The sequence below is a fragment of the Haliotis asinina genome, chromosome 1 (assembly GCF_037392515.1).
Source record: "Haliotis asinina isolate JCU_RB_2024 chromosome 1, JCU_Hal_asi_v2, whole genome shotgun sequence".
Taxonomy (NCBI): domain Eukaryota; kingdom Metazoa; phylum Mollusca; class Gastropoda; order Lepetellida; family Haliotidae; genus Haliotis; species Haliotis asinina.
In genome coordinates this window covers 62,896,254-62,910,033 of record NC_090280.1, presented here as the reverse complement: position 1 = coordinate 62,910,033, position 13,780 = coordinate 62,896,254, and the positions used below count along the sequence as shown (strand labels likewise).

Genomic DNA, 13,780 nt, shown 5'->3' with positions numbered 1-13,780 from the left:
AACTCGCCTGCACATGATGCAAGACACGAAACAACGACGAACATCACACAACTGGGCCTTTTAAATCAAATGATTATATCCAAAGAACAAAGAGTGAAATGTGGTGTATAATAACAAATACACAGCTCTTTAACAAACCTGAGTATGTAAGTCCACAAAGTTTCAAAGTTAATTAAACTTTTCACGTTTTTAATCGTAAAATATGTATCTTTTAATGTATGGCTACATTTTGCAAACTGCTATGGGGTGAAGGGATGGTGTAAATCCAGCTAGGGTCCATGCAGAAAGCAAATGTACTGAACGTCCCCGTGGTCCCTAGTATGGTGATCGGCCTTCAGTTGTTGGAAATCTACAGCCCACGCTTACATTGTACCGTTAGAGTTAGAAACAGTGTTCTATTGTTATAAGCTATGTCATTTTACTGTCCTTCACAAACAAGTAAGTATATAAGTTTGTTTTTATTTCATGTGTACATTTACAAATGTAACCTCTCCTAGTCAGGATATGGCTTGAATACTGCCGATGTCAATAAATTTTAACTCCCTCTCACACTAATAACGTTGAACGTTCACTGTTTCCAGTTTCGGTGACATCATGCACTTTCTTGCTGGTGCCAATAACGTTCAACGTTCACTGTTTCCAGTTTCGGTGACATCATGCACTTTCTTGCTGGTGCCAATAACGTTCAACGTTCACTGTTTCCAGTTTCGGTGACATCATGCACTTTCTTGCTGGTGCCAATAACGTTCAACGTTCACTGTTTCCAGTTTCGGTGACATCATGCACTTTCTTGCTGGTGCCAATAACGTTCAACGTTCACTGTTTCCAGTTTCGGTGACATCATGCACTTTCTTGCTGGTGCCAACCTAAACAACTATGCCATTAATTACAACATGCACCACTGAAAACAACTAACGGTGTTGAGCACTGAAAAAGATGGCCGCTGTTAGTATGGGCAAAGTCCAAGGTCGAATATCGTCATGCTCAATAGGGACGTCATGTGTTTTGCTCTCAGTGAACTCTGGTGTTTGTTATTTGTAGTAAATCATTCAAAAGCTATACAGTTGTTTGTTTTCATATCATCAAAAAATCTCTATATAATTATCTTCGTCGGGCAGTTCATTAAAAACCCCGGGCTTCTGCAAATGGTAATACCCTCAAAAATAGCGTTAATCTTATGGCAACATATCTTACATGGACGTTTGTTAGCTCATGCGTTTTCTTCGAAAACACTTCTTGTTTCTATTTTCTGTTTAAAAGAGTTACTTCCGATAAGCCGATCAATGTGTGGAGTCGAGAACAAAAACATGCGTCATTACTACTTACCCAGATACAGAGTTTCAATACATGAAGTCATGTATGTGATCAATAAGTTCACGGATATCGATTTCTTCATCTTCACGTCATATGCTTTAGGTTACCTAAAGTGTGCATACCTTTCTCGAAAACATTTCAGGTTGCGCTGTGGTGGAGAAATGATGTTCCTGTTGAAGTCGGTTCTACTTCTGACAAACGCAGCATTAGTTTCAGGTAAGTTCGTATGATAAGTGTGTGAATGAGTGTAGTCTTACGTCTGCTGAGTACCTTCTTTAATGTCACCAACTGCATTCTTTAATGTCATCCGCACTCCCTATTATAGAAAAGCACGAGCTATAAATTCGAAAAAAAATAACTTTTAATAAATTAAAAACGAATTAATTGAGGCAGCTTGTGGTTAGTAGAATTAACTAACGATTTCCAGAATGAAGGGTAAGTTACCACAACTAAAAAAATATATGCGTCTTTGAGAAAAACGGAACTATGGAATTCTGGGAGTTGGAGCGAATGAGCGTGGAAAATTTCTTTAAAGGTAAGTGATTGGTCATATTTTGCCATAGCCTAGTAACGGCCATAACTGGAAGTCTACAGCTACTACTAGGTGTTCAGAACATGCAATTGTGGGACATTTTCAAGTTATCGGAAGATAAAGAAGAACTTCATTCACGGGTCTTTTGGAAACTTGGACAGGAAAACATGCGGTAAATGTTGTATTCGGAAATTCTATTTATGTAAACAGAAAAGCTACAGGAAAGACAATTTGTGTTGGAAATGTAACCAGAAATCGTGTGGCAAGAAGCTTTCGATTTGCTTTAATTCGTGGTTTGATAAAAGTAAAAACGATCGTGACAAAATCCTGTTGCTCACGCACTGGTGAGTCTTTAAGTTGTCCTAAGATTTTGTATGCCGGAAACTAGACATTTCGTCATGCAATACATCGTGGACTCGTATTACTTCTTTTATTGTACTTGATGCGTCGTTTCAGTATGGATTCATATACCGTTGTCAAACAAAATCGTATACACTAGCAGAAGTTGGTATCCATAAAGAATTGTATAGAGATGTTGGGTTTTGTAAACACATGTTCTCTGAATCTGCGTTCGACCCAATCAAAAATCATCTCAGTAGAGATGGTGAACTACTGTGTGGCTGGAAACTGTCATTCGTCCAAGTACAAAGCTGGACTTGAAACTGACAAGAGTTCGCACCAGTTTCCGTCAGATCCAGCCATCAGAGAAAAACGGATGTAGTTTGTTTGCAACCCACAGACATAAAAACATGTCATATGTACAAGTATCACACCTGCCTTATTACATAATGTGACAGAGACAGGAATCATAAATCAATTTATTTTGTTTATGGTGCAGTTTAGTGAATCGTTTGAACGCGTTTGGGGTTTTTTTCATCGCTTTTTCATGGCATGTTTGATGATTTGTTTCGGTAAGTGCATACCGAAAGGTATCAGAATCTGCAAAGTGTTTTGCGTTGCATATGACCTTTGAAAAATCGAGTCCAGTCTGCAACATAAACGTAACGCCGTTCATAGGGAACTCTCTAACATAGGCTTTCAAAGACGGCAGAAGGCATCGAGTATTCTGTAGCCTTGCCATCTATGCAACTCGGATTTTGCAGAATATTTTTCCTTAAAATTTAAAAAGTTGTTAATGCACAGGTTAATGAATAAGTAACTTTCTCGGCACTTGTGCTTCTCGAACACATGGCTGTGCCTTTCTCTGCACTCCTCCCTCGTAGTAAAGTGAACTGTGTCAATATTTTAATGGTAGTTTATTAAACAACCTTTTTTTATTATTGGGACAGACCTTCTGCAAAACCCTCACAGAGGTGGTGCGATGTTTTGATTGTTTTTATGATCAGCGTTTCATTAAGTATGATATGCTTTTTCGTTTTCAAGTTACACTGCAATTCATCCGTCCGCTTTTGAGCCAAGCGGACTATACCACTGTTCATTTGTGGTATTGTCCATTACTGTTTATATATTAGTAGTATCCCTTTCTGGAACGGATCTCATTTGTTCTTTAGGCCCATTGAGGTGATGTAACTATATCGTAATTGAATGGAGGGTGTTATCTGTGCAATATGATTTAATCTAACACGTAACAGACCTAGCCTTGCAATCGAATAATTCTTTCAACCAGCCGAAATTGCCACGTGTCAATCCCTGAATAACAAAGGCGTTCATATCAAGTTCGCAGGTTCCCGTGAAAGCTAACTAATATGCCCAATCGTTTTCATGACATTGAACATCTCAGCTGCCCAGTCCCTTTGCTTTTCACAGGTACCCTCAATAATCTAGCTTTGCGTAAGCCAGCTGAATCTTCGACTTTAGCAAGCATCAAAGACAGAGCAGTCGACGGCAACAAAGACTCAGGTTTTTTCCAGTTATCATGCTGGGAGAGCCGATTGGGGGACATGCAGCCCTTCTGGATGGTTGACCTTCAAGGCGACTATATTTTGGAATACATTACAATAACTAACAGAGGGGATTGCTGTGGTAAGGATACTTGACTATCTTTGAAGCATGTAGAAATATACAAATATAAGTTGTAGAATTAAAAGCCTATTTCCTGGAGGTGAGTAACAAGTGAGTCAAGCAGTGTTTCTGGTTTGGAATTAAGAAAACATGGGCCTACCATTTGACAAACAAAGGTTTTAACCTCTGGGCTGCCTACCCCACATTATCCTAAGGTAGTACGTCGGTGTGATTAATTCACTTCAGGTATGGACTATTTTGGCATGGTGTTAAGGGAATTGTATTTCTTTTTTGGATGATGTTTTAAAGGATCTGCTAATTTGTTTTCAAGACTGAGTGTGGAAGCAATTATTTCATGATGCGGCAGACACCCATGGCAAGGCACCTCCTCGTGGTGAGTGCTGGGTAACGCTATGAGCTCGCCAACACCCTCTGTGGACCCGGGGGCATATTTGGTCCACCAACCCGTTCGGTGTAGGTTGCGACCCCATGTCGGTGGAGGAAGGGATCCTGGTCGTTAAGGGCAATAGGGGCCTGGAACCGTGTTCCTTTTGCCTAACACACCACTTTGGCCCTACATTCACCTAGACGGGTGGTTCAATCGGCCGGGTTCAACCAATCGGCTGCTCACGCCAAGAACTGAGCATTACATGAAGTAATCTTGCTCAAAATTTTGAAAATTGTGCCATAATAATAGTAAGTCTTGGCGAACTTTCCCACTTTCATGTTTTTGTCTAGAGTCATGTGCCAATCTGGTGGATAAATTATGTATAATTCTTCTGCTGGAGCATATCACCCGATTATCCTTGGTGCTGCAAGTTGGAGACCCACTTGTTTTTAGCCATGCCCTTGTGATGCTCCTTTGTGGCTGGGGAGCTCGCATCATGAAATCTACAGCGCAAACCATGGCTTATGAGGCCCTAAACAAAACAAATAAACGTCCATTTGAAAATGCCCCTGCTGACAACGACGTCAGTTGATTACTGGGCACGATTCGTTGCCATGGAGTGATTGGACAAAATTAAAATTGAACCCCATTGCTGTGTCTAACGGTATCCAAAGCATTGCCGTCGTTGTGAAGACCATTAAAAGATTGTGTTTTGGTGCGCTGGTGCTTGAGTGTACGAAAAGACAACAGTCAACTAACCCTTTGAACACATTGAGCACCAAAACATTTGTTGGCATTTCTGTTACCGTCGCGGCTCACAAAACCCTTAATACGAGCAAGGGAATTGTTGAAGATCGTGGGCGATGGCTGGCTGACATGTCAGAACTAGATATCGTCTCCGACATGAAGGATAAGGGTGTACTCTATGTTATAAGTTCACAACACTTATCTGTTTTCTACCTTTCTACCTAATGCACCAAAATCACTGAAGGCGGGTTATTCTAACCTCGATGTTGAGACATACATTCCGAATCCTCTTAAGAGTTTCAAATGTCAAACGTTTGATCACGGTGTAAATACTTGCACATTGTCTGTTGTGTGTGCTCACTGCAGTGAAAAGACACACAACAGAAGACTGTGATGTCAAAAAATGCACTAACTGCAAAGGGGAACAACTATCATTCTCTAAAGACTGTTCTGTTTGGAAAGAGCAAATGACTATCAATGGAATACACTTTACACAAACTATTAGTTTTGCAGACGCAAAGAAACTGGTACATAGCTCGGACCAAACACGAAGCAATGTTTCCATTGCCAGAACGTCAGCAGCCACCTATACACACACCTAATTATCTGCATGTTGTCAGACCAACTTAACATGAGTGACAACAGGTACTCCTCAACTTATCTCATCTGATATATCTACTCAAACAGCAGAACCACTTCCCAGTACACCCCAAATGCAATCAGAGACAACCTCTGATCATGAACCATCCTCTCTGTCAACAGTGAAGTCTCAACAATTCGCTAAAAACTTAAGGTTAAAAGCCAAAATCCTCAAGAAAGCTCAGTGGCAGAACCCTGAAAGGATCAGAAAATAAAATTCAGTTGTTCAACAAATATGGATCTCATGAGGATATGGACGTGTCCGAAAACGTTTGGTCTAGGACACACGGTTTGTCACCCACCAAAAAAGTGCGAGGTAGTTGAGGTTATTAGTCCTGGATAGTACACCATCAGCACTATGTCTGCAGGAGCCTTATTTAAAGCAGTTAGACCAATGCTTATCATTACTGCTCACTTCTGGGTGACAGGGTCACTGGAGGATCTTCAATCTTAGTCAAAAAAAAGCAAGGATATCTATAGCCCAATTACACTTAATTCTAATCCTCAAGCAGTTGCCGTATAACTCACTTTACATGTTACACCAACATTATGTTCATAGTATATCTCATCGTCTTTAGCTCTTCACAAGACTGAACTACAAAATCTATATGATCAACTACCAAAACTATGTATCATTATGGAAGTTGTGAATGGCCTCAACCCACTCTGGGGTGGTATAACAACTAATGCTAGGGATCATCTACTGGAAGAGTTCTGCTCAGATAATGATTTATGCATATGTAATGACGGTTACAACACATATTTACATCCTGGCTCGGGAACCCATTCAGCTCTAGATTTATCACTTACAGATTAACACTTAACAGTCCATGATGACCTCTGTGGAAGTGATTATTTTCCAACGGTATTACAACCTGTGAACCCATCTGACACTACCTCATCCTCGATATTGAATTTTAAAAACGCTATCTGGACTTTATACCGAACTCTGTAGTAACAGACTTGAATTTGAACTTTTTATATAGGATCCTGCTGCCATAAAGGATTTCTCTGGTAACCTGATAATATAGCTGATGATTGTATCCCCAAATCTTCTGCAATTCACATATACGAAAACCATGGTTCACCGATAAGTGCAAGCAGGCTATGAAGGCAGGGAAGAAAGCTGATCGGTTTTTCTGTAGATGCAACAACAAAATATTCCATACTCGCATCAGAGTTTATTATATTCATATCCAGTTACAATTTATCCTTGAAAACATTCTTGAGACGTTGACTGACAGGTAGATGAATGCTTGAACAATACATCAAGATAGACGAAAACCGATTCACGAATGAGGGGCGTGAAGAAAATCTGTTCAGCTCTGGTGAGGTTAAAAAACTACAGTGTAAGCAAAAAAAAAACAATTCCATAATCTTTGCTCAATGCACTTCAAAGTTATTTACTTGAGGCATTAACAAACTTTACAGTATGTATTGAAATTGTACAAAGACATTTGGTTGAATACACATTTGAACAACATTTCTTTAAACTTATCAAAAATTGTTTACCAGGAATTATATATAATTCATTATTAATACAACTAAGAAAGGATTAAAGGTAGAAGTTATGTGAGTTCACAGTAACATACATTTGTTACTTAACATGCAGTAATTGGAAGACAGTGAGGTGAGGAACTTTCTCGTATGGTGGTCAGGCACAGACTGAAGTGCATGTTGTTTAGACCATGTGCTTATTTAGGGATGTCATGTGATACACAAGTACTGGAAACGAGGCTAAACTTTAAATACAATATGAATTAGTATACCATTAGAAGAGTTATGATATGTGGATTTGAAATTTAAGTAAACTTGAGTTTAGTTTAAACTTCAAACAATGTTAACACGTACAATTTAATGGAATATTGACACATGCAATCTTGCTTTTACAATTCCCGCCCCCATCTTGTAGTGCATAATTTAAATAAATATTTAATTTTAAAGCTAAAGCATTTAAGCAGAATAAACGCCAATCTTAGTAACATTTCTCAAACACCCATGCCCATGTATGGAACATGGTCCAGATAATCAAAGGTAAATGTACTAAATCTAGTGTCTATCATCTCCAGCATAGAGATCAATTACTTCCTGATAAATCACATATCGCAAACATCTCTTCTATTTATTTGCCTAGATTCCAACACTATCAAAACCAAGAAAAGAAACCTACTAATTTCAATTCAGATAATGTTTATAATGAAACATGTTCTGTGTATGAGCTCCATACCGCTCACGATACTGATTCAGGAGCTGATAACATACATTATCAACACCTGGATCACTTGCCAGAATCGTGTTTAGAGACGCTCTTATATATATTCTTGATCATATTTGGACGTCAGGGAAATTTCCTTCATCATGGCGTGACGCTGTAGTAGTACCAATACTTAAACCTGGACGTGATCGTATGGGTCCGTCCAATTATCGACCGAATTCGCTAACTAGCTGTGAAAGCAAAACCATGGAACGCATGACAAATAACCGACTTGTTTGGTACTTGGAAACAACCTTATGGCAGATATACAGTGTGGTTTCCGTAGAAACAGAAGTGCTGTCGATCACCTAGTGCGTTTGGAAACATTTGTTGTAAACGCTCTAATTAATAAACAGCACCCTGTGTCTATCTTTTTTGATCTTGACAAACATATGACACGACGTGGAAATGTGGCATTTTAAGAGATTGACATGATTTCGATATGAGAGGCCGTGTGCCCCAATTCATAGCCAACTTTTTAAATGACGGACAATTTCAAGTCTGCGTGGTTTCTATCCTGTCTCATCATTACAATCAGGATTAGGGTGTTCCACAAGGTTGTATTTTGTCTGTCACACCTTTTAGTATAACTTAATGGTTCGTTATTTGTGGGTGACTTTCATGTTTCTGTCGTGGTCAAAATGTGCATACTATTGAACGGCAACTGTCTAAACATGTTAAATAAATGGTGTTTTGAAAACGGCTTCAAATTTTCTAAATCGCAACCTGAATGCATACATTTCTGCCGTAAATACAAACCACATATTGACCCCGAACTATCTCTAGATGGCACGCTCATTAAAGTTGTAAACTCACACTTAACGTTTCTGTCTCATATTAAATCCCTCAAAGCTAAATGCCTGAAAGCTCTTGACTTGTTAAAAGTGGTTTCAAATTCTAAATGGGGAGGGGATCAAGCTACCCTCCTCCATCTATATTGACCGCTCGTCCGTTCCAAACTTGATTATGGCTCTATCGTCTATAGTGGAGACTGCAAAAGTAACCTAAAACTATTAGATTCTGTTCACCATCAAGGTCTAAGACTTTGTCTTGGGTCCTTTAGAACCTCTTCTGATGACTGTCTCTACCTTGTGGCCGATGAACCATCTTTTACTCAACGCCGTATAAAATATCTTTACAGTATATCACAAAACTATATTCTAACGAATCTAACCCTGCATATAACTGTGTCTTCAATCCTCTCTCTGAGGATTTGTATCACAAAAAGTCTTCTCTTGTTCCACCACAGAGTTAAGCCATTTATTGCTGCTGTTGGCATTGAGCTGGAAAATATAGCTATGAAGGATCGTTTCAGACATATGCGTTATAATTTAATTATTGCGTTTTTAAAAGAACTGGAATGGTTGACTGATTTGTAAATAGATCACTTTTTATGATTGGAGGTTTAAATAAACAACTCAGATTGTTAGTGGCGGTATCTTCAATGGTCCTTCAAAAGTACTGTAAAATTATTGTCCTCCTGAAAGGGTACGTAAGTCCCAAAACATTGGAAGTCAAATTTAATCTTTCACATTTTAGCTGTAGTAGTATTGTCTTTTTAATTTTTAATTTTAATTTTTTAAACTTGCATACAATCGCCAGCAGCTGAAGGGATGGTGTCCTCAATGCCCCTAGTATGGTGATCTACCTTCACATGTTGGTGGTCAGTAGCCCATTTTACCTGGTATTGTCTAAAATATTTTTTCTGCTTTTAAAAATACATGCTAGCTTTTTTTACCTCTCTTTGTGATACCCCGGTTATTTTACAGTCCGTCGATGACTGATTGTTTAACTACTGGTAATTATTGTGCATCTACAACATTTCTCGTCAATATATGGCTGCAATATTGCGAATGTAACGTTAAAATTTGGTCTCACTCACTCCATAACTCTGACCTGGTCATTAACTGACATGTATAGATTTAACCTTGTATCTATTTGAGACATCTTTTCACAAAAAGCAGGTCAAATATTTTTTTGGTTTGGTGAAAGAACGTGTATCTCCAAGCCCACATGAAAAAATGAGTTTTGGCATCGCATTGAAAGAGGTAAATATATTGCATATTGCTAGTCAGAAACACTGCTTGGCTGCACAAATGTTTCCCTCAGAAGGAAAATATTTCGGAGTTAAAATCTTAATCATCATTTTATTACCGAATTCTTAAAATAACTGTAATTGATTGATAAATTTTGAGTAATATGTTTTGTCATAGATGTATTTTTATAACTGGAAATTTCAATTAGCAACTCAGATTGTTAGTGACTGTATCCTCGAAGAGGGTTTAAGTACTGTTAAAATATTGTCTGCCTGAGAGGGTAATCAATTCCCAAAGCTGTCGAAATAAAATAATCTGATCAGATTTTTCAAATGTAGCAATTTTGTAATTTTGAATTATGGCTAAAGGTAACTACAGTGGCTGAATTGTGTAAATCGAGCTAGAGTCAATGTTGGTAGCAAATCCACTGTAAGTCCCTGTGGTCCCGAGTATGGCGATCCATTTTATGTTGTAATGTCCTGATGACTCTGTTTTAACTGTCATGTACTAGTTGTTTTACTACCATTTATAATGTATTTACTGTTTCAGCTCTGGTATGGCTACAGCATTACCAAAGTGGCTTTAAATTTTAACTCACACATAAACAGATGTCCCTGCAACTTTCAGGTGACCGAATGCATGACTTAAAGATTGAGGTCTTCACAGATGACCCCATCCAGAACCCACTGACTCCCTCACAACTGTGTGCCATGTATTATGGACCAATGCCTGCTGGTGCAACAGAAAATGTATCATGTTCTTGTGCTGCCCAGGGGCGTTATGTCAGAATCCAGGGTCTACACAGACGGTCGGAGAGTGACCGATTAACACTGTGCGAAGTTGAAGTGTTTGAGAGAACGCAACCAGAGTGTAAGTATAAAACACTTCCCATAGTAATACTTGTTATCCTCATACGTCCTTGAACGCTGTAACCGTGCTCAAACATCTCGTTCAACAAGAGCCCGAATCCACACAGTGGATTTTTATCATAGATGACGTACGTTTCTGAGCAGTTTTTATTTCGGTTTGATACACATCCTTGGCACTTCAAGTATTGGCGGACTCTGTACTATTACACCATCGTTATTATATTTGTTGAACTCTGTCTGCACAGGTATCAGCACCAGACTTCAGCGTTTGGTGGGAACCAGGTATGTCGGGGATGTTGTCCCAGTTGGTGTCACATCTGCGGTAGAGTGCAGCGCTCATTGCAGTTACAACAGAACCTGCATCGGTTTCAACTACAACTTCATCATCTATAGGTGTGAGCTTAGAGTGGGATCTGCCACTGCATCAAGCGCTAATAACTGGTTCTACTATATCCAGCGCCTGTGTCGCTGGGAAATCGACTGAACGGTGCACAATGATACATGTACAACACGTTACACTGCTTTTGACACTGCGGTGCACAATGATACCTGTACAACACGTTACACTGCTTTTGACAGGCTTGTGGATTCAGGACAAAGTTTATGGATAGCAACTTCTTGAGTACATTTTCACAACGTTTCGGGGCTTATCCTAGCCCCCTCATCAGGCTGAGCTGAACTGAACAGTAAGGCTTATACTGTTTACTCTGCCCATGACCTAACACTGCTTATGACGTCACAATGATAACGTTATGACGTTATAACAACGTAATACTAGTAGCTAACAGGAATACTATGACAACATAATAGAATTAGTAGTGAATGGTTACAACTAACATGACTCTTAGAATGAATACATCTTATTTTGAATATATAGTAGTGTTGTTGGATTACATTAGAAATGACAGATCCTTAGTATACCAAATTGTAAGTTTGGACATGTACAGAGAGTTTTTGATAAAGGTATTGCATGTATAGCATGTAAAGTAATACTATTAACAGTACATAGAAGTTATGGTTCCTCCATGGGTGCCCTTGTCGGTCTTTTTACTACGATTTTTTGGTGATGCACCAGGCACTAGGGAGGTAAACCTCCAGATCTCTGTTAATCTCCGGTACTAATCGTCTAATGAAGATTGTCTCAAGCCGTTTTCTTTTCCGCCAATTATTGACACTGGACGCCAAGATTTGAGAGTGTTGCAGCTGATAGAGTGATTTTGATTTCGCACAAAACTTCAGTTGAAAAATCGGACCTTAAATCTGCCCCCTCATTGTTACATGGGTGTCGATAAAGAGATCCTATCAAGTCAATATTAGTATTGACTTGAGCATTGGTTAAACACCCTTATTACTTTAGCGTGTTTAAACTCCTCTTTGCCCTACAACGTCAGGACGACTTCCAGTTCGTCATCCACAACGACTCTGGCCTGCCACAGCTACCACAAATACCCCGAGGACGTCAGACCTCTTAAGACATGGGGGTGAGATTAATATGATGTAGGTTACTATTCATTATTAAATACACATTTTATCATTTGACATGTACAGTAAAATTCTAACATTCCTTTATAACGATGGGCGGTGAATTGTCCTGGTGATTAGGGGCCGTTCATAATTTATGGCATAAGATGATTATTATGATTTTTATGGAGAATCATGTACAATGACACACATATGTCTACAACAAATAATACTCTCCTTGGAGAAACCGGTATACGTCCTATTCATGCACAGACCCCTAAATGTTCTATGGTGGATGGGTTAAGGTCCTCGCCGTGCCGACCCGTCAAGGTCCCGGAGTAGAATTAGCCTTGAGCAACCCATGCTTGCCATAAAAGGCGAGTATGCTTGTCGTAAGAGGCGACTAACAGGATCGAGTGGTCAGGCTGGTTGACTTGGTTGACACATGTGGCGCCATGTAGCAGGAATATTGCTGAGTACGGCGTAAACTAAACTCACTCACCACTCACTCCTCACCGTGCCCCCTTTATAATTTTCAAAATGGTATGTAATCTGGACATAGAGTCAAGCATCGAGGGCCATACCTTATATAGGGCTGCGATGCTAAACGACAAAAAAGATCCAATCAAGTAATTACGTGTATAACGTCAAACTTTATCAATTGGACAGACGTTTGCATATCAACTCAAGTACTAGTGGGTGTTTCAAGGGTGTGTGTGTGTGCTCGAAAAGGATAACGATGACACTCCAAAATCCAATAACGACCATCAATAATGGACACTCCTCCTAGACTGTAAAATTACGTTCAAGATGCAATAATTCAATAATAAGACTGCTATATCATACTGTACTTGGTCCGATTTGAATCGATGATGTTTACGTTGTACACACTGGAAGAATCGCTATAGCCGTTTTCCACTCGACATTGTGGTTGGGCTTAGGTTATGTAACGTCATCGCCAAATAAACGTAAAATGGGTGGCATATGCATGGTGGAATGAATAGAGATATGCATGCATTAGGAACGCTAATTCACGTTTCTGTTCGTGATGTTGACGTAGTACAGACGGCAAACAGAACTGTCGTTGTCGTTCCGGTCGAAGTTGACGTCAACGTCATCGAGATGTATAACCGAAATTTGTACAGGTAAACGATATGTAGGTGGTGAAAAACTAAAACGTTTTCCGGTATATCACATGTAGCTTGTTATGCATGTTTTAATTTTATTATTCTTCATTTAATATACGTTGTCACATGATGGCAGTTGGGTAGGTTCGCTGTGCTTGAGACACTGAATAAAATTACTATGATTTCAACTTGAAAGAACCCACGAATCCGTTGGTATATGACCAGATGGTGGCCACTTAAAACACCTGGTTGCGGGCATAGCAATGTGCAGTAAACTATGTGTCCCAGTGCACCCAGCTCTGGAGCGGGTACCTCGTAGGATAAGAGAGCCACAATAAACACGGTGCGGCTAGTGCAAGCAACAGTTTGTATACTCCCCAGGGAGTTGAGGTTGATAATACGAAGTGACGCTGAGACTGACATTCAATGATCTAGGGAAACATATACCAGC

At 39.4% G+C, this 13,780-nt stretch overlaps 1 protein-coding gene across 1 annotated transcript; it reads left to right on the top strand.

Moving 5' to 3' along the window:
* Positions 1-936: 936 nt before the first annotated feature.
* On the top strand, positions 937-11,225 carry LOC137274317 (uncharacterized). The gene is made up of 6 exons (XM_067807464.1): positions 937-945; positions 1,457-1,530; positions 1,954-2,018; positions 3,614-3,829; positions 10,500-10,742; positions 10,987-11,225. The coding sequence occupies exons 1-6, from the start codon at positions 937-939 to the stop codon at positions 11,223-11,225; spliced, it is 846 nt and encodes a 281-aa protein (XP_067663565.1).
* The last annotated feature ends 2,555 nt before the right edge of the window (positions 11,226-13,780 follow it).